Genomic DNA, 26,620 nt, shown 5'->3' on the forward strand with positions numbered 1-26,620 from the left:
ATCTAGCTTTTACATCCTAGGCTGGCAGCAGACGGTGCAGTACAACTGCTAGCTATCGTCATCTCCTGGGTGCGTGGCAGAAGATGGGAATGACCTGGCTGAGTCACTCCCCTGTCTGCCCAGGCGCCCCAACCGACCTCACCGAGGTCAGCTAAAAGAGCACCCAAGGTACAACGACAATGGCTACCAATCGTAATGCACCCGCTGCTGCCAAAAAGGCAGTAAGCCACTGCTGTGTAGCACTGCAGTCCCATGTCTGCCAGCACCCAAGAGATGTACGGTGAGCTGAGCGGGCTCCATGCTCGCCATGGTATGGCGGCTGCTCAGGTAACCCAGGAAAAAAGGCGAGAAACAATTGTCTGCTGTTGCTTTCACAGAGGGAGAGGGGGCCTGACGACATGTACCCAGAACCACCCGCAAAAATGTTTTTGCCCCATCAGGCACTGGGATCTCAACCCAGAATTCCAGTGGGCAGCGGAGACTGCGGGAACTGCAGGATAGCTACCCACAGTGCAACACTCCGGAAGTCGACACTAGCCTCAGTGCTGTGGACGCAGTCTGCCGACTTAATGCAATTAGAGCATTTTGTGTGGGGACACACGCAATCGACTGTATAAAAATGATTTCTAAAAAACCGACTTCTATAAATTCAACTTAATTTTGTAGTGTAGACATACCCTTAGCTGCAATGCAGTTAAGGTCATTCAAGTGAGCATCCAAACACCACAAACAGTAAAAGTAAATTTTTTTTAAAAACACACACCCTGTGGGGGGGGGGGTTGTTTTTTTTTAAATGGGTGTTTGTGCCCAAGGGGACAGAGGTAATCAGACTGCTTAGTATCAGACACACATAGGGTCTCATTTTCAGATCAGCTGAAGTCAGTGCTCAGCCTATGTGCACTTCAGAAGGATATGTGAGGTATATCAGGTAAGATGGGCAGGTTATGAACAGGTTAGAAAAACTGCAAATCAAACTAAGACCAAGAGGCTAGAGATGAAAAGTTCACACTAGATAGAAATGTGTTTTCTCCAAAGTACAAAGAAACAAGTGTCAATGTAGGAGACCGAAGGCCCTTCAGGAGGAAGCAAGATTAGTTTACCAACAGAAATACCACAGTACAATAAATAAAGTTAAATATACTAATTTCATGTTCACAAGTGCCAAAAGCAGACAAGTTCCAAGGCAGGGGAAATCCTGATCTTCATGTCATTAAAAGAAGTATATAACAGACCCACAGCACCGGTGATTTAGCGAGGTATAAAATGCCACAACAACAAGTTCTCTGATAAACAGATGACAGCCACTGACTCCCAAACTTTTCTTCATTTTCCCTGGTCTGACAGAAATAAGCTCAAACTATCACATTCCAGTCCTCCTATGCCCCTGTGCTAATTAGTGTGCTGCACACTGCACTAATCTCATTGTTGGTGACACATTTGCTAAGTTAAAAACCTAGTTTGGACTTGCATCCTTTCTGACTGTGTCATTCCCTATCTACTACAGGGTTACAATTAATTTACATTACAGCCACACCACTGATCTGGACAGAGCCAACAAATATGCTCACCTGGGGAGTTCTGGCCATTCTCATCATGGTCATTATAGGAGGTCTAAGCCTTAAAGTTTCTTTTAGACAGTGGTCCAGCAGGTTCAGCTCCTTCAGCTGCAAATATAATAAATATCAGTTACCTTATGATTTAGGAATATTTAACATTCATAAATCAGTATTTTTCCATTTGAAAAATCCATGCGATAAGCTGCTCATATTTTAAATACATAATTCCAAATACTGTATATACTCGTTCATAAGCCAAATTTTTTTTAGTAAAAAAGGGAAGCACCAGAGAAGGGGGGTCAGCTTAGGACCAGGTATAGAGAGGGAGAGGTGGGACACAGCCCCTTCCCCCCAACAGAGGGAGCAAGGAGACACAGCAGAGCCAGACGGGAAGAGGCGGGGCCAGAGTGTCTCCGCTTCTGGCCACACTGCTCTACCCCCCAGCCTCGGAAGCAGCTGCAGCTTCGGGGTTGGCAGGCTGCAGCCGTGCCGCCCGGCCTGCCAGAGCAGCTCCAGTCAGGCCAGACACATCCTCCCCTGGCCCTCCCCAGATAAGGTGGGAAGGGATGGGATGGGGAGTGCGTGGGGGTCCCGGGCTAGGGGTGGGGTCATGTGGGGGGTGATCACTGGGGTTACTCTCCTTACTCCCAGCTTCTCCCCCCCCAAAAAAATTTCCACACCAGTTGCTGTCCCGGCCCATCAGGGTAAGCCGCTGGTGCGCCGGGACACTTTGTTTACTTAGGTTTACCTCTGTGCCTGCGGACGTTCGAGGTAACCAAACCATCTCGGCCCCTCCAGCGGCTTATCCTGATGGCCCAGGAGCCAAAAAGTTTGCTGACCCCTGAATTATAGGGTCGGCTTACAAATGGGTCATAAACATCTTCCACATTTTTACTTATCCATCTTGGCAGGGGGTCAGTTTATAAACGAACCAGTTTATGATCGAGTATATATGGTATACACTGCACTAGCTACCCTGTTTGTTTCTGCTTCTTCATTTGATTGAATTAAAAGAAGATTCCACTATCCAGAAGGTGATATTAGAATGCAAGTTACCACCAAAACCTGCTTTCATTCACCAAGTTCAAGGATATGAGCATCTAGAATATGTGTGACATAGATGCTATAATCAAATACTTTGTTACAATTAAGAGTTTAAACACTTTAATAAATTAACTTTCAGTCTATCTTTAAATTTTTGAAAATAATACATCAAACAAACCTGGTCATAATTTAGGGGCCTCAAGTCTTCTCCACAAACTGCTTTCTGTTCTGCATAGCATCGTTCTTGTATTGATTTGTCTCTAGCTAAAAAGAAGCCAAGCCAAGCACTGGTGGTAGAAGACGTATGCTGGCCTGCTAACAACAACCCAATAAGCATTCCAGCAATCTCATCGTCTGTCAGTGGACGGCCATCCCTAGATTAAGGAAATAAATACATTCTAGCTTTACTTGATTAGGTATCCAGATATAGTGCCATCATGTTACTTGATTAGGTATCCAGATAAGGCATCATGTTAAGTGTTTGACTGTAGTTACTTTTAGCTTCAGTTTTGTCCTTCTTCCAGTTGCGGAACTGCAGATGCATGGGAAAGAAAAGAGATTGCAAGGCAAGGAGCTAGAGAGAAAGTCGTCACATGGCTGCCATGAGGGAGAAAAGCAACAGCTGTCTGACAGCTGCCTCCAACATTTGGCTAAGCATCTACAACAAATTACCTCCTAATGTTTTGATCTACATTTAAACACAGCTAGTAATGAACCTGGCAAGACCACACCTGAAGTCTGCCATTTGTACATGGAATTTTACTGAATCACCAATGCACAGACAATTCTTTTTCTTTCTACAGAGAACAGAGGTGTGAGAAAGGGTCTGTCAATATATATTTCATGGTAAGAGAAACTGCTGAAAGATTTTTAAAAAAAGAGGCTTGAGGGCAACAGAGAAACTGGAGGAGGCATCCAGCAGGGGTACAGTTGAGAAATTGAGGCATTCCACAGAGGTACAGTCTAACTCCTGCAGTACATAATGGAAATTAAATTAAAAAACCAACCACCTTGGTTAGTCTACAGAAATTGAGCTCAACAGGGCTTTTGAAATATGGGACTTGAAGATAAGGCTGGGAAGCTTTCCAGAGATGATTAGAAGACAACTTTACTGGTTTGGGGGGGGAGACACTAACTGTGGCATATCCTCTCTGGACGAGACTCCTGATAAAATCTGCATTATGGAAACATTGAGATGACCTCATCTAGTGAGGTTAGAATTCCTTGCCCTAAGGATAGATAAGTAGGTTGGGTAAGTGAGATGGAAAACGAGGCTGTTAGACTGACTAAGGGGGGAGGGAAGGGTTTTGCTTCCTACCCATGTAACATCTTTCTTCTCTATAATTAAGATAAGAAAGCCTAGTTCCCTGAGCTTTGCACAGTATTCAGGTGGGGGTATGTTATGCAAACCATTCATTTTATTTTAGTCTGATTTTTCTTTCCATTCTTAAAATCAATCTTGTTTTTAAGAAATCTACTGTTTGGGTGCTTCACAAAGTCTGCACCTAAACAAAGTGAAATCCTTCAGCCTCTAGAGGCAGGTGGCAAAAAGGCCTAAATTCCACCCATTATCCTCATCAACATGGCATGGAAAGAAGTGCTCTCTCCAAAAGCCTATAGAAAGCTGCATACAAGGGGAGAAAGCCAAATAACCCAAGGAAGAGATGTGAGGAGGGTGACAAGAGTCATGCGGCGCCAGCAATGACTTGGGAAATTTTGGTAAATGAAGCACACCCTGTTAAAGTACTACGCACTTCCCCCTTACGCTTCTAAATGACAAACCTTCAACACTTGCACTTACTTATAGGTAACATCCAGCAATGTTTGGACCATGTCAGCCTCCCTTTCCCCAGATTGCCGGCGTTTCTGGATCACTTTATAGAAAATGTTCTTTATTTCTCTGTGGGCTCTGTCTCTACGTCTGTAATTCAAAGCATTTTTATTAGGGTCTGTATATAAAACAAAACACACAAAATGCTGTAAATACTTATCAAATGTGCAGAATTTTTCTTTGCAAATAATCAGTGAAAAATCCAAAAGACTGTTTAGATAAAATGCCTAAAATACTTATTCACAAAGTTTTCACTAGTCTTTAAAAGGAATATTTCAGTGACATGTCAGTCATTTACTACCCAAATATTGTTAACTGGGTCATAGTAATTTCAGATACCATTTTGAGGAGCAGAACAGGCACAGAGCAGATTAGGTATTTGATCTGATAGGTGTAATTGCATCAAGGATTTTGGGGAATATGGAGTGGATAACGTGCATCACAGTACAATGCACACACCAGAAACACAAAGGAACGTAAGACTGGGAAAACTGGTTCAGGTTCCATTGAGCTGATGAGATGGGCCAGAGAGACAGCTGCTTTGTATTACAACATGCCCCAACCCACCCTGCAATTAAGCACAAATCATAATAGTGTTGTTGCCTAAACTGGCCTATACCATAACTCTGTTCATTTATACTAAGTATCCTGTAACACCTTGCATTTGCTGAAGCAAGCATTTGGCATAAGCAGATAGGAAACGTGTCAAAATCGAGACACATTCTTAGTGCAAGCGAGGGAAGTACCTTCATGGACCAGTACCTGGAATGCTAGTATCCAAAACAAGGGTGAGGCAGGAACAGAACAAGAAGTTTGGGAACTGGGACAAACTAATGGGTTAGATTTTAGTGACATATAAAGAGAGATGTGACTTGTACAATCATCATATAAAAACACTACCCAGCTGAAATGTGTAACTCTATGAGCAAATCTTCTGCATAAGGTGAATGTAACATCACTGCACGAGACGGCTTCCCAGAGACTGGTATCATGGAGAACCTTTTCCCTGTACGACATTATGATTGGCTTAGAGCAATAAACCTGACTGACATTAGTTATTTGGTCTCTTGAACATATGTCATAACTAACCAAAAGTGTGGTCAAGGAGCTGACTATATAATTTCAACAAAAGCATGCACTGAGTCCAGGTTGCTGCCTTCCAAATCTCCTGAAAGGAGAGGTTTGCCAGCAAGGCCACAGAGCTAGACTGTGCCCTGGTGGAATGTGCTTTCACATAGCTGATCTGTAGCCACACAACAAACTGATAACACGTCCAGCTACACCAGGCGATCCAGTTTGATATTCTCTGTGAAGATATGGCCTGCCCTTTAAGACCCTCTGCACAGGCCAGGAGCAGTCTGGGTAATTTTTGGAAGGATTGAGTGCTGTCCAGGTAGAACAAAATGGCTCTGCCCACTCAAATGGGATGTAGTTCCTGTTCAGTCTGCTGGCATGAAATTTGAGAAAGAATACAGGTAGGAGGATAGTTTCATTAGCATTAAATTCAATCAACATCTTGGGCAGGAATCTAGAATGCGGACTCATGGATATTTTGTCCAGTTGAATAATGTATAAGGTAGTCCTACCATCAGGGGCTGGAGTTCTGACTCTCCAGGCAGAGATATTAGCCAAGAGGAAGGTCTCCTTCATTAACAAATAAGGTAAGAAGCATGTGGCCGGAGGCTCAAGGGCAGTGTCACAACCCAGTGGCCCCCTCCCTCAGGGGATCCCCTGGGGAGGCAGATCAGCATTGTATGTTGCTAATGCTGTTGCAAACATCGCAAGGCATTTTGGGACAGGTTAAAGGTATGAGTGTGGAGTGGAAGATTCCTTTGCAGGTTGCGAGAGGCCGAAGGGGGGAGTGTAGCAGGGTGGATCCCTGCTCCGGTCCTCAAGGGGTTAAAAACAGCCCTGGGAAGGGGCCGAGGCTTGAAAAAGCAGCCTGGCAGGGCTTGAGAGCGGCTGCTCTGAAGGCTAGGCTGATTGGGAAAAGTGGTGGCAGGTGAGGCCATGCCCCAAACTGAGCCACAGCTGGCCCCTATAAAAGGCCAGGGAAGCCAGAAGCCCAGACAGTCTTCCTCTGCCTGAAGAGGATGAAGGGCCTGGCTGCAGGGGCTATAGGCAAGGTACCTAGAGTGAAGCAGGGCTGGGGAAAGGCTGAGGAGCTGGGGAGCTCCAGCCTAGAAAGCCCCAGGCTGTGGCCTAGCACAGGGCCAACCGGTACTGGGGGTTGCAGAGGGCAGCCCAGGGGTAGGCCAAGGCAGCAGGTCCAAACCCCTTTGCCTGTGATGAGTAGGCTGATACTGCAGTCTGCCCCAGAGTGTGGGGCTAGACAATGACTGGCAGTAGCCAATACTGAGGCAAGGTGGGGATAGAGGGTGGGGGTTCCCTGAGAAGGGGTAACCCTGAGAGAAAGGGGTTACTGCCAGGGGGAAGCACCCCATGTAAAAGGACACCAGGTCCAGGGAGAGACACGGGGGCCAGAGGACAGGTGGATCACCAGCCTGCAGAGGGCGCTCCAGTGCTGGAATAGAGCTAATTCCTGGAGTCACCAGCAGGAGGCGCCGCGGGGGTGAGTCTGACCCGTCTACAGGGAGGGAGAGGAGAATGGGTTGACGCAATGCCTCAGCTCAATCTGAAGATAGGACACCAGCTCCAGTCCAAGGTCACTGCACTCGAATAGGCTCTATGTAGCCAAGAAGCCTGTTATCTGGATCTCACCCACCCCAGCCAACTGTGAGAAAGGAGAACTGAGCAGGTTTGCAGAGAGTGTAAAAACGAGTGAAACGGTGAAGGCCAGCGAGGGGGGAAAAACAAAGGCCCACGTCCTTGAAGCTGGTGTGTTTTGGGAATGCTGAGGAAGCCACAGAAAGCCGGTTTGGACTGGTACAAAGAGCACGAGGAACAGAGGTCCCTGAACGAATGCCCCCGAAAGAACCCAGGACTTAAAACCCTCCTGAGAGCTGAAGCAAGTTGGAGATCAACAGCAAACCCTGGACAGCTTGTGCACAAGACAGAACTCTTGTCCATCCTTCCCCCTGTCTTCTTCTGATGTTACACCCAGGCTTGGCCAGCCTCGGGTTGTGCATGTGAGAGTCTGAAGGTGGGTTAGGGCTGGGGCACTAACGCTTTCTTTCTTTCCCTGAGTGACGTGGGAGCGTTCCCCGCACTCACCGCTGTTATTTTATTATATTATTTTATTAATAAAGCTTTAAAACTTAGACCCTGGGTGTGCCCCATCTCCTCCCCTAACAATCCTGCGTCCTCAGTCTGATCACCTGACGCCTCAGGCAGACTGGTAACAGAAATCTGTCACAGCGGGGGGAGAGGTTCCCTGAGTTATGTGAAGTTCAGGTTCAGATCCCACATTGGAGCCAGATCCCTGACCAGTGGGTAGAGCCTTGAGATGCGCTTCAAAATCTCTTCACCATGGAGTGGGGTAAAACCAAAAATTGGTCAATGAGCAGGTAGATCATGGAGATGACCTGAAAGTGCACCATCATCAAGTTTAGTGAGACCCTGGAATGCTTGAGATGCAGCAGGTAATCCAGAATATACTAGATGCTAGCAAGGACATGGGACGTCTGATATTGCATCACCCAATGTGAGAATCTCATCCACTTGGAGAGAAGTGGACATAGTGGAGGTCTTTCTGCTATTAATATGAATACCCTGAACATCCTGAGAGCTGGCTAGCTCTACTGACATCAGCCAGCAAGCAGCCACACTGTCAGGTGAAGGGATGCTCATGTCTTGGTGCAAGGTTGAGCCACTGTTATGGGCAAGGTTGGGGATCATGGGCAGAGAGATAGAAGGCACTACAAAGAGGTTGTAAAGCTCCCTGAAACACATCTGCCTTAGCCAATATAATCCTCATAGCCCCAGTATGGCCTTCTCTCACTTGATCTTCTGCAGAACTGTAGGTAGCAGAGGGATGGGGCGGAGGGAATGCATAGAAGAGACCCTCTGTCCAAAGGAAGGAGAATCATATCCGACAGACAGGACTACGTCCGTCCCAAGAGCAAAAATGTCATTGTTCTGTGCTCTTGCAAAAAAAGGTCTACGTGGGGGACCCAAAGCCTAAAGAGGTCCCAAATGACCCCTTGTAGAAAGACTGTCCACCTTCACATTGTCTAATTTAGGGAAATGGTCTGCAATACACCATGGTATTGCTTTATCAGCAAAGTCCCAAAAGGTGAATGGCTTCCTGGCACAGAGAAAGGGACCTGCCCTCGGCACTTACCACCACCTATTTAAGTAGAACAGAGCTGCCATACTGTCCCTCATTACCAGGACTAATTGACCAGGAATCACAGGAAAGAAGGCAGGGCAGGCATTGTACATGGCCCTGAGCTCCAGGCCGTTGATATGTGAGGCCCTACACAGTTAGATTGTCCATAGGGGTTCCCCATCCAGATGTGAAGGCAACAGTGACCATAGTTCTCAAGGGTGAACCAGGAGCACATGGGACTCCCCTGTGCATATTGCAAGGGTCTGTCCACCAATCCAGAGACTGAAGAACTGTCAGGAAAAGATGCACCACCTTGTCTAGACAGTGACATCTTGGGCTGTAGACTGAGGAGAGCCAGGCCCAAACATGCCTGAACTGGAGTTTTGCAAATGAGGTTACAAAAGTTACACACTGCCATAAGACCTTGCAGCAGGAAGCAAGACCTCACTCTAAAGGATGGGACTGTAGGTGGAAGCAAAGAGTGCATATGGCATGAAATCTGTTGAGTGGTAGAGAGGCTGTTGCCGTGAATGCATCAAGAATGGCCAGGAAAGACAGACAAACAGAATGATCTAGCCTGCCCAGACTACCTCCAGAACCCAACAGTCTGACATGATGTCGGATCACACGTGCTGAAAGTGGGTCAAATGGTCACCAAAAAGGTGGGAAGGCAAAGACCACAAGAAGAATGGTATGCGGTCCTCAGGCACCAAATCAAATGTACTGCCTGCTTGCTGTCAACATAAGGGGAGTGACTGGGAGGAAAAACCAGTAGCAGATTTTCATCTCAAGGACCTCTGCCTGCGGGCTGGAGGCTCAGGTGGTCTGTACTAGACAAATGGCTGATATTGGAAAGGTTGAGGCTTAAAATGCCTACTCTTGCAGGCTCAGTGTATGTAACAAGAGAACTGATGGTTGTTCTGCAATCTGAGAGATCTCATTGCCTTATCAGTTTTCTCATGGAAGAGGGATTGGCCCTCAAAAAGCAAGTTCTAAATTGCAACTGTCCAGGTATGCCCCCAAAAGCCAGCCATGAAGAACTGCCATTGCCATTGCCCTGGAGGAAGAATCAGCGGCAGCCAAAACTGCCTGCAGTGCTGTTCTGCCCACTAAACAGTCCTCCACCAGGATGGTGCAAAAGTTCTGCCTGTAATCTGGTGGAACCTTTCCAATAAATGGTTGTAATGCACACTAGATACATGATCGTATTTCTCTAAGACCACTATCCGCATCTTGAATCTTGATGAGAAGTGAGCTTTATGACCTAGGAGATAGGTGTTTAGCCTCTTTATCCTTACGCGTCACCTTCTGACAACCCCAGTGAGTATTCTCGATGGCTGTGATTATGATATGACCAGGATCCTGGAACTGCATGGGAGTAGAACAATTTGTGTATAGTAGCTGGGACTTGATACCATCTATCAGCTAGCCAGGTCTTTTGTGAGCTCCAGGCAGCCTTTGTTGATTGGGCTCACTATGCGCCCTACTGACAAGGAGTGATGGATGTCGAGGACCTTGTGCAGCGTGTCCTGAATCTCCTTGGTGGTTATCTCCAGGGCTGCTGCTACCCTCCCAAAAAGGTCCTAGAACAGTTTGTAATCCTCAGGGGTAGAGGCTGACCGATCCTGTCTGGCAACACCACTGTGGCCAGTATCACCCATTCCTCTCAGATGGCCTGCTGTACCAGGGAGGGAGGCTGAGACTGGTCGCACCAAGAAAATCAGTCCTTAATAGTACTGAGGACCCAAAAGGGGACATATGCCCCACATGCCATGCTCATACGGTATTGGAGCCCAAAGAGGTTGTTATCAATCATCTCAGTACTAGACTAGATCAGTGCTGTGCTCTGCCGTAGGCCATGAGTAAGTAAACCTGGATCCTCTAGACAAAGCTGATGCTGCCAAGCCTTGAGACCTGGCCTGGGATGGCTGCTAGCTTTCCTGCAAGTCGAGGATAAGAGTGAACAGCAGACATCTGTAAGAGCAGGATCTCACCCCATATGTGTAATGGTGACATGACCCAAAGGATGAATCATCAAAGCTGCCAGGGCCTATACAATTATACTACGCAAAAAAACCCAAAATATTTGTAGTAGCCATTTTAATTCTAAAGTTTTAATACAAATGAATTTAAGACAAGATGCAAAGAAACCCATGTGCTCATGCAGAACTTGAAGGATCAGACCCAATATAATAAATATCTTACATAAAAGTTATTTGCTTTGTAGAAAATGAACAAAGCTTCAAAAAGTGCTTTGAATTAGATCAGTATATACTTAATTACATACACTAAATTTAGGCAGCTCAATTATCCTGAATTAACATGTTTAGAAACTCCCAAACCCACATTCTTAAATGCTTTGACTCAAATGTAGGTACTCAATAGTTGTGGGGATAACATTTAGTTATGCTGTAATTGTTATGCTTTTAGGCATGCTATAGGTCTTATGCTTTTAGATGTCAGTTAAAAGCAACTGCCTTCCTAATTTCTAGTTGAGGTTACACCATGAAAACAGTATTTTGATAAACTCCCCTACAGGAAATATCCTTGCATTCCATTTTTATTTAAAATTCATATTTACTTAAAACATACTCTAAGAAAGAGCTGAAACAGGCACAGAAGTTTCTTAAGTACACCTCTACCCCGATATAACATGACCCAATATGACACGAATTTGGATACAACATGGTAAAGCAGTGCTCTGGGGAGGCGGGGCTGTTCACTCCGGCGGATCAAAGCAAGTTTGATATTAATGTGGTTTCACCTATAAAGCGGTAAGATTTTATATTAAATAATAATAGGAGATATACCTATCTCCTAGAACTGAAAGGGACCTTGAAAGATCATTGAGTCCAGCCCCCTGCCTTCACTAGCAGGACTGAGTACTGATTTTTACCCCCGATCCCTAAGTGGCCCCCTCAAGGATTAAACTCACAACCCTGGGGTTAGCAGGCCAATGCTCAAACCACTGACATACCCCTCCCCCGAGGACAGTGTTATATTGGGGTAGAGGTGTATATACTGTTTAACATGTTATTTTTGGTACCTGAAGCTAGGTAAAGGAAGCCAACCTGGCAGAAGCCAAGCTGCATGAGTAAATCCCCCATCCAGATCAGCATACAGTTGTGCCACCTTCTCATTGAGTAGGCTTCTGATCTCTTTCCCATGTAAACAATGACTTGCTGTCAAAATAATAAGCTCTGAAAGAGCTTCAAACAAATCTGAATAAAGGGAGGAAAAGGAAAGTCAGTCAGCACCCATTTTGGGGAGATGGTGTCAATATTTACAGGCCACTACTTTCACTTCTGCCAAAAAAAAGGTATTGACTGAATACACACGGAGAATTTGAAATAATCTTTTCTATGAGTTTCTGGAAGTGTTCTTCCACAAATGGATCCCTGTTTTGGGACAGTGGGGAGGGGATACTTCCAGAAAGGATTACTGGGAAAGGCTGGTTGGGAGAGAAGATAGAAAGCATTGCAGAGAACTAAAGGGGATTCACTAACTGAGGCAGCTGTAAGTCCCAAGCCCGTTTGTGCAAGCAAGATGTGCCCAAACTGGCACTTGATTGTTATTTACCCCTACAAAATCCAGAAGTAATTGCCATGATGGTTGAACTCATACCCCAGCATCACCCTGTTGATCTGAAGCACTTCTGTGGGAACATAAAGTGCATTTCAACCAACTGAAGGAAAATATTTTAAGTATTTCCAAGATAAAGTTTTCCAGTGGAGATAAAGGCTATGTTGTGCTAGGATCCCTGCTCATAGCTCTGAAAGGAGGGTGCATCACTTGTAGAAGAAGACTGACGAGATCTGGTTTCAGAGAGAAAACAATACCAAGAAGCTAGTCCTGGAACAATAATCCTCAGACCTGAAGGTTGGACTCAAAGCCTACTCTGCACAGCGTCCTATCTACAGTAGTCAGGAAGGAGTAACTATTTGAGGATGTCCGAGCTGCTCTATTACCATGGGAGAAAATTGTATGGCTGTCATGTTATGTAACAAAACATGCTGGGAAAAGAGGAGGAGTCTGTATTTTGAAGACCCCAGACTCCTTCACTTACTAGGGAGCTGTAGGGAAGACAGCACTGAGGAAGGGAGTGGCAGCTGGTTCACTGAGAATGACCTCAAGAGACCAAATTATGGGCAGTTCAGGTTAAGGGGCTACAGAAGCTCTTATTACTACTTTGTATTTTGGGGGACTGGTCTGTACGTTAGTCATTGTTGTGTCTAGCTTGATTAAAAACCTCTGTATCTGTTCTTTAATCCACCACTTTTGTGGTAGATTGGACCATACTGACAATCCATCATGGCCTGTAGTACAGAGGAAGAGAGACTTCCTGGGATCTTAGATGACAATAACAAATTCAACAAAGGATACAAAAGCAAGGCATTGTTAACTTCCTTAACTTCATTAATGATGTGAGTGTTTTTGCTGAGCTACTCCAATATACAGGCAAGGAAAGATGGAAAAATTTGGTTATGTTTGAGGAAAGCTGTTTTTTAAAGTGTCAGCTACAGTTATCAGGAAAAGAAGTTGCTTCTGTACAATCCTACATCTTTCACAGATAATCTTAGGGTGTATGCAAACAGACATTCCCTGAAAAGAGTAACGTCACATTTAGAGGGGTTGGACAAAGACTGCTCATGCTGTCAGAAAAGAAGTGAGCAGCAACAAAAAATATTCTGCTGATAAATCTGATAGTTTTACAGACTGCTCTAGAAACAAGTAATTCAGTCATAACCATCTTCTATTCTGTGGGCCCAACTGTGCAATTCTTACTCATGCACATGCTACTCCTGGGGGAATTCTGCACCAAAAAATTAAAAATTATGCATGTTATTTTGACAACTAACAATCACGCCAGTTTCAATTATTTTGGTAATTTATTTCAAAATACCTATCAGCAAGTATGTCTGTAACAATACAGACAACAAAAGAGATTCCTCCAGGAGTGGAGAGTTAAAGAAACCCTTACAACAATCCAGTTCCTGTTTCTCTGTTATGTTTTTGTTTGGCGCCTCAGTCTGGGTGTGTCACATGTGCCAGATGGGCATATCTTGGGGAAAACTCTGCCCTTCTGGTCTTTTAGTAGATTCTCATTTGTTCTCCCTGCCCCCATAGGGTTACCATATAGAAGTTCCCAAACAGAGGACACTGCTAGGGAAGGGGAGCTGGGGGAGGTATCTAGGGGTGCTTGAGGGGTGGGTGTGTGTACTGGGAGGGGGTATTTGGGGGTGCTGGAGGGAGTCGCAGAACCTAACATGCACTCCCTCCCCATCCCACCCCACCTCACGAGCCCAGCTATGGAGTGCCCTCCCTCCCCCCAGTCCACACTGCCTCCACCCCCAGAGCCCAGGGATCTAGGAAGAGAAACAGCCAGATGCTGGGTCCTGAGCTTGTATGGAGTTTCCTGCACACCGCCTCCTTCCTTCTGGGCATGCTGGGAATTGTAGCTGCTGGGAAGCCTCCAGCTCCCCCGCCCCGGCAGTGTCCTATATTTGTGAGCTGGGGAGTCAGACTCTGTGGGCTCCAACAGCCCCTAGTGGCAGCCAGAAGCTCTGCAGCACCAATTCTGCAGGAACAAATGAAATTCTGCACAGAACATTAATTCTGCACAAATTCTGCATTGCACAGTGGCACAGAATTCCCCCAGGAGTAATATGTCTATGATGAAGCAGCCCTATTCAAGTCAATGAAATTTGGGAATGCTGACTAATAAAATGGACAGGTGGGGGGGTGTCTATTTTTTCTGATTAATTTTTAATCTAATTTGGCTTAAGTCAGACTGTTTTAGTTAAGGAAGTATAAATAGTCTGTTTCTTTAAAGAGCATTTGAGTTATTGATCTTGATTCTGGAACGAGGGAACAACAACATTTAGAAATGATGAGTTGCTGGTTTAACAGTGAAGATATTAGGCACAAGTGGCCTAACCCCTGCAAAACTATCCTAATGCAGCCTGAACTGTTAGTTGGGAACAAACCGGTAGAGACTACAAAGCCCAAGAGCAAATTAGCTCTTTACAACCTACTACTAAGTTTGTGAGTGGCTTCATCCTCCCCTCAGCTTTAAGTAGGCAAAGAACATGCTTTGTACCTGGTTCTTTTGAGCATGGGATGTGTGATACAGTTGGACCTGTCTTTCCTTTCTATTAAAAATGTTCAAGTAGATCAAAATACTATCATATAAAGCTAGTTTTGTCTACTTCTCGTGCACTCCCTTGAGTATAACTTTTCAAAACACAAAAGCATCTGATCTTGCTTACTTCTTTCTCCACTGTCTCCCCAGGATTTGAAGTACTCCTTTGTTTCTTTTTCAATTACAGGTACGTGTTGTTTAAACTGAGCTATATTCAGCCCAGTTTTTAGCATTTTCTTTTGTTCCAAAAATACCTGCAAGGGTTAAGATATTAGAGGTACAGAACATGAGGAACATAATCACAGTTTAGTCATTAACAGCGTATTGCAAGCAGTACTAAAACAGAAAAGACAGAAATAGAAAAATAAGAGTCACCGTGGACAGGGAGAACCTTCTAGAAACGAAAGTAAAATGAAATCAAGATTAGGACTCTAAAATCTACTATACACTCTTTACAAATTCCAAAACACAATTTTAAAAAAAAAACCACCCTAAACTATAAACCACTTGAGTTTAGCTGCTTTGGTTTTCAAGTAAGAATGCTTAAGGACAACCAAACTGCAACAAATTGCAAATCTCTTAGAGTCAAAGCAGAACTCATTTATTAAAGAATGACACTACATTTGGCTTAACATTTTCAGAATTAAATAGAGTTCCTAACTTCAGTCACTCAAATAGCTAAACAGCACCTGCAGATCCTATTGACTTCAGCGGGAGCTGCAGATACTTGGCATCTTTTGAAAATTAGGCCACTTATTTAATGCCTAACTTTAGGCACCCAAATCTGAAAATGTTAACTAAGTGTTGCAACACTGAGCCAGAAAGGGTTAAGCAACTATCAGGCTAAATTACCTGAATTCAAACTTTAAAGACATATTACAAGAGTACTTAAATGGTAATTAGGGCCATTCTTTATAACAAAGCCATGTCAGATAAACTAGAGCTTTGAAATGGAAACATGTATTGTTACAGAATTAGCGGTAAATACTAATTGTATGTGTTTACTTACATCTTGTTAGATATCAGAGGGGTAGCCGGGTTAGTCTGGATCTGTAAAAGCAGCAAAGAATCCTGTGGCACCTTATAGACTAACAGACGTTTTGCAGCATGAGCTTTCGTGGGTGAATACTTGCATCCGACGAAGTGGGTATTCACCCACGAAAGCTCATGCTGCAAAACGTCTGTTAGTCTATAAGGTGCCACAGGATTCTTTGCATCTTGTTAGATGTTAATCATGTAACCAGATGGTTCCTGTCCATTACTATACTCTATTGATTCTGAGATCAAAAGGGAATATTAACATTTAGATGAAACTTAGGTGTAATAATATCATTGTCTATAAAAAAAACGAGGAGTCCTTGTGGCACCTTAGAGACTTATAAATTTATTTGGGCATAAGCTTTCGTGGATTAGAACTCACTTCATCAGATATATGAAGTAAAAGATATGGGAGCAGATATAAATACATGAAAGAATGGGGTTTGCTTTACCAAGTGTTAGGTCAGTCTAACAAGATAAATCAATTAACAGCAGGATACCAAGAGAGGAAAAATAACTTCTGAAGTGATAAGAGAGTGGACAATTACAGACAGTTGACAAGAAGGTGTGAGTAACTGTAGGGAGAAATTAGTATTGGGGAAATTAAGTTTAGGATTTGTAATGACCCAACCACTCCCAGTCTTTATTCAGGCCTAATCTGGTGGTATCTAGTTTGCAAATTACAGTAACTCTTCACTTAACAATGTAGTTATGTTCCTGAAAAATGCGACTTTAAGCAAAACAATGTTAAGCGAATCCAATTTCCCCATAAGAATTAATGTAAATAGGGGGGTTAAGTTCCAAGGAATTTTTTTTTTTGCCAGACAAAAGTGTGTGTATTATTTATTTTATATACACACACACACACACAGTATAAGTTTTAAACAAACAATTTAATACTGTACACAGCAGTGATGATTGCGAAGCTTAGTTGAGGTGGTGAAGTCAGAGGGTGGAAGAGGATGGGATATTTCCCAGGGAATGCCCTACTGTTAAATGATGAACTAGCACTCGGCTGAGACCTCAAGGGTTAACTCATTGTCGTTAATGTAGCCTCACACTCTACAAGGCAGCACGAATGGAGGGAGGGGAGACAGCATGGCAGACAGACACACCCTGAGAAAGAAAAGAGATGCGCATTTCCCCTTTAAGTAGGCTGACCTCACTCTTAAGTACATTGCCTTGTTAAGTTAATCAGCAAGCTGAGACGCAGCTGCTGCCAGGAAGCTCCCTCCAGTCCCGTCCCCTGCTCTATGGAGATGAGGTAAGTGGGGTGCAGGAGCAGGGGGGAAGGGGGACACGCTGACATTAGCCCCCTTCTTCCCCTCACCCCCACACAGCAAGCAGGAGACTTGGGGAGCAGCTCCAAGACAGAGCGCAGGAGCAGCACATGGCAGTGGGGGGAGGGACAGCTGAACTGCCGGCAATTGGTAACCTGCTGGGCGGCTGCTGCACAGGGAACTTAGGGGAGCAGGGAGCTCCCCTAAGTGGGGGGGTTGCTGGTCCACCCTGGTTCCAAGTCCCCACCAGCTAGCTGCAAAGGGCTGCTCTTCCTGCAAGCAGTGGACAAAGCAGGCGGCTGCCAAACAACGTTATAAGGGAGCACTGCACAACTTTAAACGAGCATGTTCCCTAATTGATCAGCAACGTAACAACAAAACAATATTAACCGGGACGACTTTAAGTGAGAGGTTACTGTAATTCCAGTTCTGCAGCTTCACATTGGAGTCTGCTTTTGAAGTTTTTTGTTGAAGAATTGCCACTTTGAGGTCTGTTATTAAGTAAGCAGAGAGACTGAAGTGTTCTCCCACTGGTTTTTGAATGTTGATTCCTGATGTCAGATGTGTGTCCATTTATTCTTTTGCGTAGAGACTGTCCAGTTTGGCCAATGTACATGGCAGAGGGACATTGCTGGCACATGATGGCATGTATCAAATTGGTAGATGTGCAGGTGAATGAGCTCCGGATGGTGTGGCTGATGTGGTTAGGTCCTATGTCCACATATCTATTCAAGGGACACCATCAGAGTTGGCACCAGGGTTTGTAGCAGGGTTTCGTTCCTGGGTTGGTGTTTTTGGTGTGTGGTGTGTGGTTGCTAGTGAGTATTTGCTTCAGGTTGGGGGGCTGTCTGCAAGCAAGGATTGGCCTGTCTCTCAAGGTCTGTGAGAGTGAGGGATCGTCCTTCAGGATAGGTTGTAGGTCCTGGATGATGCGCTGGAGAAGTTTTAGTTGGGGGCTGTAGGTGACGGCTAGTAGCATTCTGTTACTTTCCTTGTTGGGCCTGTCTTGTAGTAGGTGACTTCTCGGTCCCCTTCTGGCTCTGTCAATCTGTTTCTTCATTTCACCAGGTGGGTACTGCAGTTTTAAGAACACTTGATAGAGATTCTGTAGGTGTTTGTTGCTGTCTGAGGGATTGGAGCAAATGTGGTTGTATCTTAGAGCTTGCCTGTAGACAATAGATCATGTGATGTGGTCTGGATGAAAGCTGGAGGTGTGTAGGTCAGTAGGTTTCCAGTATAGGGTGGTGTTTATGTGACCATCGCGTATTAGCGCTGTAGTGTCTAGGAAGTGGACCTCTTGTGTGGACTGGACTCTCACAGACCTTGGGAGACAGGCCAGTCCTCGCTTACAGCACCTCACACAAAAAAAAACAAAAACCAACCCTCCCTTCTTCACCTGCAGTGGCATAAAAAGTAGCAAGCTCCTTCCTCTCCTAAGTTTCATGTAGCATATGAGGAAGCTTAATCAAAGGAATGGGTTTGGCATTTAGTTCTGAAAGCATAATCAATGGTCATTCTTATATTTTGTGAGTTTAAGTTCCAAAGTCTGAGTCTAGCTCTTTTGACAGTTCTATCCACGTTAACAAGTATCACATTGACCAAGTTTCATAGCACTGGTGTAAGGTAGCTGTTGCTGAAAATTACGGTCTGAGTAAGAAGCAACCCCTCAAAAAGGACCTATCTTGAAAAAGCAGAGTACTGGCATTATTTCCAAACAGATGGGCCGCTGTACTCTATACCAGCTTAAGCTTTCTTATCCCATTCTGCTTCTGGCTCTTACTGCTACTCCCTATTTTGGGAATGAAGCCAGATAGAGCAAGTAATATTAAAAAAACCTAAATCAATACTATGACCTAATTTGGAAATTCATGTTATTGAACTTTTAGCTAAATTATAAATGCTGGGAGGTTTTCAACTCACGTCACTGTCACTAGTAGTGGGGAATTTTATTTTAATTTTACAAAATTACTGTACATAAAGAACAAAATACTGAAAACTAAAATCCTGGTTGGTAGTTGAACTACTGATGGAAGTGAGTTCCTGATAACATAAGCTTCTACTATATTTTCAAGAGCAAGTCTAGATTCTTCTCTCGTGAATGGAAACTGGCAAATGTGTGGAATTGCATTCTAGGATACACTTAAATCCTGTTCTTACTGCTTTCTGAACATGAACATTGTGTCATTAAATTGTAATTAAAGCTTTTTAATCTTTTTCCACGCTCAAAAGCTTCAGCAATTGAATGTTATTATCTAGAAAGAAATTCAAGTGCCATTGCAGTTTACTTTCATATTTGGAGCAACTACTCGGCAAACCTCTTCAGGTCAACATTTGGTAGTCATTAAGTCAATATTCTGTCTATACTTCTTTCAGATTTTAACTAACTTCTATCTACCCATTCAACTCATTGCCTCTTCCCAGAGAGCTTCATAGGTTCCAAAAAGCAAAGAAAAAAACCCCACACAAACACTCACTTATCCTTCCCAGCCACCAAGACAACAGCTTATGGGTTTTTAAAAGTGCATCTGAGAATGTGGATAGTATTGGACAGCTTGGTTGAAGAGGGGAGTTTAGCATTTAGCTCTGAATAGTGAGCTTAACAAACAAACACGTATTTCATCAGGCAGCAAGTTCCATGTTCTTGGTCCATTCTGAAATTAACTTGTGGGCAATCTGCAAAAGTATTCCACCTTGCTACTTTCAGCATGGCAAATATACAGCCACCTACTGGTTTGATTAAAATTATTGGAGCCAGTCAGCCTTAGTTTATCTGGCTCTTCAAGAATGAAAGGATTCTGAAGACCTCATAGTTCTAACTTTCTCTTTTCCTCCATAGCAGCACATTAGATAACTATCATCCTCAAACTCTCAGCAACTGTTGTGCAGTCCTCCATCCTCCCATAGTCAGGGAGGAAGGTCTGCTGCCTTCCTCTCCAGTCTCAGCCTCTGCAAGAATACAAAGCAAAGAAGGTAGAGGTAACAGAGAGGGGTTATGCTGCTTGCTGTCTACTGCACTGAGGAGACTCAATACCACCTGCTGGTGAGGGTAGAAGTGCAAGGTTTTGTAAAGACAACCCACTAAGCACTTAGATCTGGTACTAGAGAGAGGGACTATCAGAGTTGCTTGGGGAGGTGGTACCGCCGCACATTTGTATGTACAAATAGGCCTGGTAGAAAAAGGGATAGCTCAGAGGTTTGAGGATTAGCCTGCTAAACCCAGGTTTGTGAGTTCAATCCTTGAGGGGGCCACTTAGGGATCTGGGGCAAAAATCAGTACTTGGTCCTGCTAGTGAAGGCAGGGAGCTGGACTCAATGACCTTTTGGGGTCCCTTCCAGTTCTATGAAATAGATAGATCTATACATCTCTCTATATAAAAATCTCACTCTGAAGCTCCCATGGAAAGGAGTGAGCCTAAAGGTGCTCTTAGGTTAAAAGTAAACTGCCAGTGAGGTGCTGCAGCACTCGGAAAGTATAAGCTCAAAGGAGGAAGGAAAACAAAGAAGACAAAGCTGTTAGTTTTCCACTGTGGTGGAAGGAGAAGGTCTAACCCACGAGTTTTGTCCAAACCAGTAGATGGCCATATAAAAAACAATATCAGAGCCTAAATGTGTTCAGTCTTTGGTCACTCTATGCCTAACAATCAAAATCAGCAACTGTATCGGCAAACCACACTACCAGAATTTCACTGATATTGTCAATCCCCATCATATAGGCCAAACAGCTCATGGAAACCTTGTGAGGATTTGATCTACACGCTAGATGTTTAATTGACTTTGTACTCTAAATACATACCGAGTTAGGTACATCATAAGCAACTCCCTTGCCAAAGACCGGTGTGGTCAGTCGAGAGTATACATCCTCTGCATTCAGGTCTTCATTTTTACTGTTGAATATTAGGGCAGCAGCATCGCTACCCAGTAGGTAGGTAAACGTCTTGCCCACCATAGTGAAGCTAAACACAGGCCCATACTGAGGGGGGGAAAAGGACAAGTTAATTTAAAATAATGAGAATTTGGAACGTTAAAAAAAAATGTATCCTTATGTAGAACCTTTCAGATTTTAATTGCTTCAAATCTATATGCCCACAATACTACTGGAGTGCAGCCACTTCTGGGGTGGGAAAGGAGAAAAGCAGCCAACTAGACAACTGATGCATAGTTTGCACTGCACATTGGGGAAGAAGAGGAGAGGTAAGAGAGGAGAAGTTTGACCAAAGGAAATAAGCACAAGCCCCTACTCTTGCAAGAAGTGACTAAAAATCACTTAATGGGACATGATACCTTAAATCAAACTTAAATCTGATTTTCCCAAATATATTTATGATGTAATATCCAAGATTATAAATAAAGGATTTGTGTTTTTCCTGTTTACTTGATTGCATTTTGTGTCTAATGAGTCAGTTTCCATTTTCATTTGTGCGGGGGGTTTTACACAACAGGGGAAAGACATTCTTTAAAACAGGAATGTGTGAAACCACAGAAATAGTAAGGGGACTTGGACATAGAGAGGTAGAGACTTCCACAGTAGAGAGCCTGGAACCTTTGAGAACCCCCAGGATTTCCAGGCTCCTTGCTTCAGAAATCAAAAGCTAATCCCCCACGAGAATATGGGCTTCCAGGCTCCCTGCCATGGAGACTAAGTCCTGAGAGCCCAAGCTCCAGTTGGATCTGGCAGGGCTTTCAGGTTCCCAACCCCAGGACATATAGCCTGGAAATCATGGTATAGAGCAAGCTGGATCATTTGCTGAAATTTTAAACCCAAATCACTTTCATGAGAATTTTTGGGTTTAAGAAACCTGTACTTTCCAATAAAACACAACCAACTCTACTTTAAGGTTTTCTTTGACCAAATCCCCCTGATGTGCATATTAAGTTTGTCCATTTCACAAGCATGAAATCAATAGTACCACGAGTCAAGCCTGTGGTTCCAAAGTCTAACCGTTAAGCCTTCTTCTGACATAATTCAGACATTACGAGTACAAGATCAGTATCATTTCATTTTTTCCCTGGGCTAGTAAAAATATTGGTGCGGCTGAACACCCAATTATTCATAGTTTACAACAGACACTCAAATTCTTCAAGTAGTCAGGGTAGTGGCCCAATCATATGCTGACCTCTTAACAGGACCCAAGATTATCAGCAAGGAAGAGACTGAGAAAAACAGCATGAGTAGTACCAACAAATGTTAAGGTAAGTAATTCAAACAGCTCATTGGATAACTACTGAATCCACTGGCAGGCTTCCCTCAACTATATGTACACTTCTTTGAAATCAGGTCACATCCACAACTGAAATCCAGGGATGTGACTCTGTTTCAGTCATAGCCTGGGAGCATGTGGAATTCCAGTGGCAAACTAATGACAGAAAGGCAAGGAACATGTCATTTGATTCATAAAAATCTACAGTATCACAATTTCAATGGTGTCATCCTCTGTGGCTTGGGAGGTGGGGACTCACTGCCCCTTGCCTCTGCAGCTCCAAGTCCTCCAGATGGTGGAAAAGTTGATAATACAGTATCATTGGAAAAGAGAGAAATGATACCCAGCTCAACCCACGAACACAGTGGTACCAAACATGACAAACCTAGAACAATTATGTAGATACATATTCGACAAAAATCAACATTACGACACATGGCAGAGCTACACTGGTGGATGTTTTCCAAAAAGCAGATAAATATTGCCACTGATAACAGGTGCATTTACACCTGTGTGACAGAACATACTTCTGTGTCTGCTTTTGTAATTATCTTTGCACAAAGTATGTCTTGTGAGATGTCATTTAAAAACATAATTTGCTGGTCATTATTATCCTGGTAAAATATGTATGGCAACGTTGTATGTAAAGTTATAAGATTCCATTCTATGGTGTTAATACATGATCCAAGTCTAGGGAGTGACCAAAAAGTTCCTCACAGACAAATAGCAAGCTGATGCCTTGGCTATGTGTAAACAAGGCCAATGAGCCATTACCTGGTAAGTGGCTACTCTTTGGCAGGAAAGAGGGCTTGGGTGAAAAATCTACATCTTAGCAAAGAAATATAGAGTTCCCACCCACACAAACTGCCTGTCACCATACTCCTAGCTGAAAATGCTTCTTAAAGCAGGGAGGACTATAAAAAGGAAGGGGAGACACCTTCTCTCTCTCTCTCTCTGCCCATCATAGTCATGGCATCTGAAGGACAAAGGAAGCAGCTTAGGCCTGGGGGAGGAATTCTGACCTAAGAGTTTGGTCAGTAATTTCCTGAAGAATGTAGTGAGAACTTGCTCTGAATCTAATGTAGTTTGTTAAGTATTAGTAAACATTTTATCTTTATTTTTCTTGTAATCATTGCTGACTTATGTCTCATTACTTGTGTGGGATTGAATGTGAGATGCTGAAGGCTTCTGGATTGGAATTGTGTGTGAAGGGCTGGCTTTGGGCTTGTTCTCATTGGCCAGCTAATTGTGAATAGGTAGACAGGTGTGTAGAATGATAATTACCCTATGAGTTACAGCTGCGGCTGTGTGGGTTTAATTAACTAATTAGCAATTGTGATTGCTTATCATGTTGTATATAAGAGCATGCTGAGAATGAATAAAGATGGATGCATACACACACACTCTCTCTCTGCTTGGACTTCGTTCCTGCTCTTGCGATGCAACAAATGGTGACCCCGATGTGATACAGACTTACAGTGCAGTGAACTAGTCAGAACAAGCTGGATCATCATTGAAACAAAACACAGTGAGAGAAGTACAGCTGTGGATGCTTCTCTTTGAAGGAAATCATCAAAAATGAATTTAAGCTGAATCTAGAGTATATAACTGATGTTGTGTATGAAAAACCTTATATCACTATTGAACTGAAACAAAATGTTTCCCAGAAGTCTGCCAAGAGTGTGGATATATCTGACGTGGCTTACTACTTTGAAAAAGATGTCAAAGGTGACTCACACTACAGATAAACATCAGTGAAGAACCTCTAAAATTTGATCAAGCTCTAATCTACTATGTTGATGAAAAGCCCCCAGAGTTTTCCATGAAACATCTGACTGCTGGTGTTATTGCAGTCATTGTAGTGGTGGTACTAGCAATTGTTGCTGGAATTATTGTACTGGTTATCACTAGGAGAAGGAGAGGAAAGTATGAGAAGGCTGAGACAAAGGAAATGAATGAAATGCAAAGAGAACTAAACTCATGAAGTCACTAGAAGACAAATCGTGAACTATCAAGAAGGCAAACAGAACTAAAACAAGATAAGCACTAGTACCACTGTTGCCAATCTTGAATGAAGATAGTGTTGGTGACCTGAATTGATAAAAAGAAAAAGAAGGACGCGCCTGAAGTCCCAGCAGCAGCTGCTGGAGCTGGAGAAGGAATTCCACTGCAAGAAGTACCTGAGCCTGACCACGCCTCAAGCTCAGCGAGGTACAGGTCAAGATCTGGTTCCAGAACCGCCCAAGTGGGAACGCATCAAAGCTGGGAGCTGCAGGAGCAGCTGAGAGCTGCAGGGCGTCCGAGAGGAGGCGTGCCTGACAAGCGGCTGGGAGCGGCTGGGAAGCAATCAGGAGGCGTACCTGACAAGTGGCTGGGAGCCGCGGCTGGGAGCCGCAGGGCATCTGACAAGGGAGGCACACTCGAACCAAGAAGTGAGCAGCTAATATGGGAACTGCTGCGTCAGCAGATTTGATACGCATCACAGAGCGGTGGGGAGAAAAGTTCCTCTGATGCTATCCTGCCTGTTGCGTGGGGACGAAGAGGGGACTTTCCATTCAATCAAGTAATAAAACTGTTTGGGAGCGGTTGGGCTGTGAGCTCTGGAAATCGGTGGCTCAGGGCGATGAGGTTTTCTCCCTGAGTCCAGTATGGCTCACCGCGCAGAGACGATTGGAGGAGTTTGAGGATGAGAGAAGACAACTTCAGAAAATGGCTGATTTTGCAGTAACACTGGAGCGAGAACTGGAACAGGTTAAATTGATTCTGCATCAGCGAGATCTACAGTTTGAATCTTTACAGCAAGAGCATCTAGTGCTCATGAAGCAGCTCACCTTAACCCAAGAATCATTGCACACCAAAGAGCAGTCCCTAAATGACCTACAGACTCAATATGATGAGCTGGTGGCCAGGTTAGAGGAATTCCAGGGTGATGTTATTTCTAAGGATGACACGATCCAATATTTGCAGAATGAGAAGATTGTCCTAGAGGTAGCTCTGCAGGCAGCAAAAGCAAGCAAAGAAGAACTTGATGAAGGCGCAAACTTCTTAGGTGAAAGTACTGAGGCAGTATCAGAAATCTTGGCACAATTGAGCCAGATGGAAAATCTGCAACAGGAAAGTGCCAGCCTGAAGAAACAGACCCAAATAGTAAAGGAGCAGTTCTTACAGCAAAAGGTAATGGTGGAAGCTTATCAAAGAGATGCAAGTTCACAGGACCAGCTGATTAGTGAATTAAAATCTACAAAGAAGCGGCTGGATTTGGAAGTGAAAGAATTAAAACGGGAGTTACTGAAACTTCAAAGTGAAAAGCAGTCCATTGATGTTGAATGCTCAAGACTTCAGAAGGAAGTATCCCAGGTTCACCAGCAGATAGTGGAGTTAGAAAGCCACCTCCAGTCAGTGCAAAAAGAACGGGATGCACAAATCGCTGATGGAGGAAATAACCAGGCTTCTCATGAACGGATTCAAGCTTTGGAGATAGAGCTGCAGGCTGTTAGCCACAGTAAGATGATGTCGGAGAAAGAGCTGCAAGACATAATTTCACTCACCAGCCAGGAGCTTCGAGAATCTAGAGGTTTCAGGAGAAAGATAAATTTGGAAGAAATAAACAAGAAGTTGGCCTCGAACTGGAACATGAACGGGGAAGCTCACTGGTCTTGGTCAGTCTAACATTGCTCACAGCAACATCCCCAAACATTACTAGCAGAGAGAGAGGCAGACCTGGTGCAGCTGAATCTTTCAAGCAGTCCTAAATATTCAAGCTTTACAGACTGACTTAGAAAGAGAAAAATCAAAAGTGAATAACCTTCAAAAGCAGGTTGCGGCAGCCAAAGTAGATGCAGCACATAACCGTCGTCATTATAGAGCTGCTGTTCTTGAGCTGAGTGAAATTAAGAAGGAGCTACAAGCCAAAGAACTGCTTGTCCAAACCCTTCAGGCTGAAGCAGACAAACTACACGCTATTATTGAATGTGCTCATGCCTCTTTAAGACAATAATTGGTTACATCTTGGTAAAACAGCCAGGTGCCCCAGCGATTAAACATGTCAGCGGGATGACTGGGGAAGAGCAGGGTCAAATGGTTTGATTATCAGCAGCAAATATGGAAAGGACCAGTTGACTTGCTAACGTGGGGCAGGGGTTATGTGTGTGTTACCACTGATGCGGGTCCCAGGTGGATGCCAGCGAGGTGGGTCCGCCTCAGGCAGATGCGGAGGAGCCTCACGAGATGTCGCGGAACCAGAGCCCCGGGAGGAGAGCTGTTTGTTAGCTCTGCCAGGACTTTTTCTGTCTGATCCTCC

The 26,620-nt window shown here is 44.1% G+C and overlaps 1 protein-coding gene across 1 annotated transcript in view; it reads right to left on the bottom strand.

Moving 5' to 3' along the window:
• The window catches only part of LOC120398753 (lanosterol 14-alpha demethylase), a 34,975-nt gene that overhangs the window by 2,581 nt on the left and 5,774 nt on the right, over positions 1–26,620 (bottom strand). The window contains exons 3-8 of the mRNA XM_039526352.1: positions 20,916–21,092; positions 14,932–15,058; positions 11,709–11,883; positions 4,402–4,521; positions 2,779–2,974; positions 1,569–1,664 (exon numbers count right to left, since the gene is read on the bottom strand). Coding sequence (XP_039382286.1) covers positions 1,569–1,664; positions 2,779–2,974; positions 4,402–4,521; positions 11,709–11,883; positions 14,932–15,058; positions 20,916–21,092 — 891 coding nt within the window. The remainder of the gene's footprint in view (positions 1–1,568; positions 1,665–2,778; positions 2,975–4,401; positions 4,522–11,708; positions 11,884–14,931; positions 15,059–20,915; positions 21,093–26,620) is intronic.

The sequence above is a fragment of the Mauremys reevesii genome, linkage group 2 (genome assembly GCF_016161935.1).
Source record: "Mauremys reevesii isolate NIE-2019 linkage group 2, ASM1616193v1, whole genome shotgun sequence".
Classification (NCBI taxonomy): domain Eukaryota; kingdom Metazoa; phylum Chordata; order Testudines; family Geoemydidae; genus Mauremys; species Mauremys reevesii.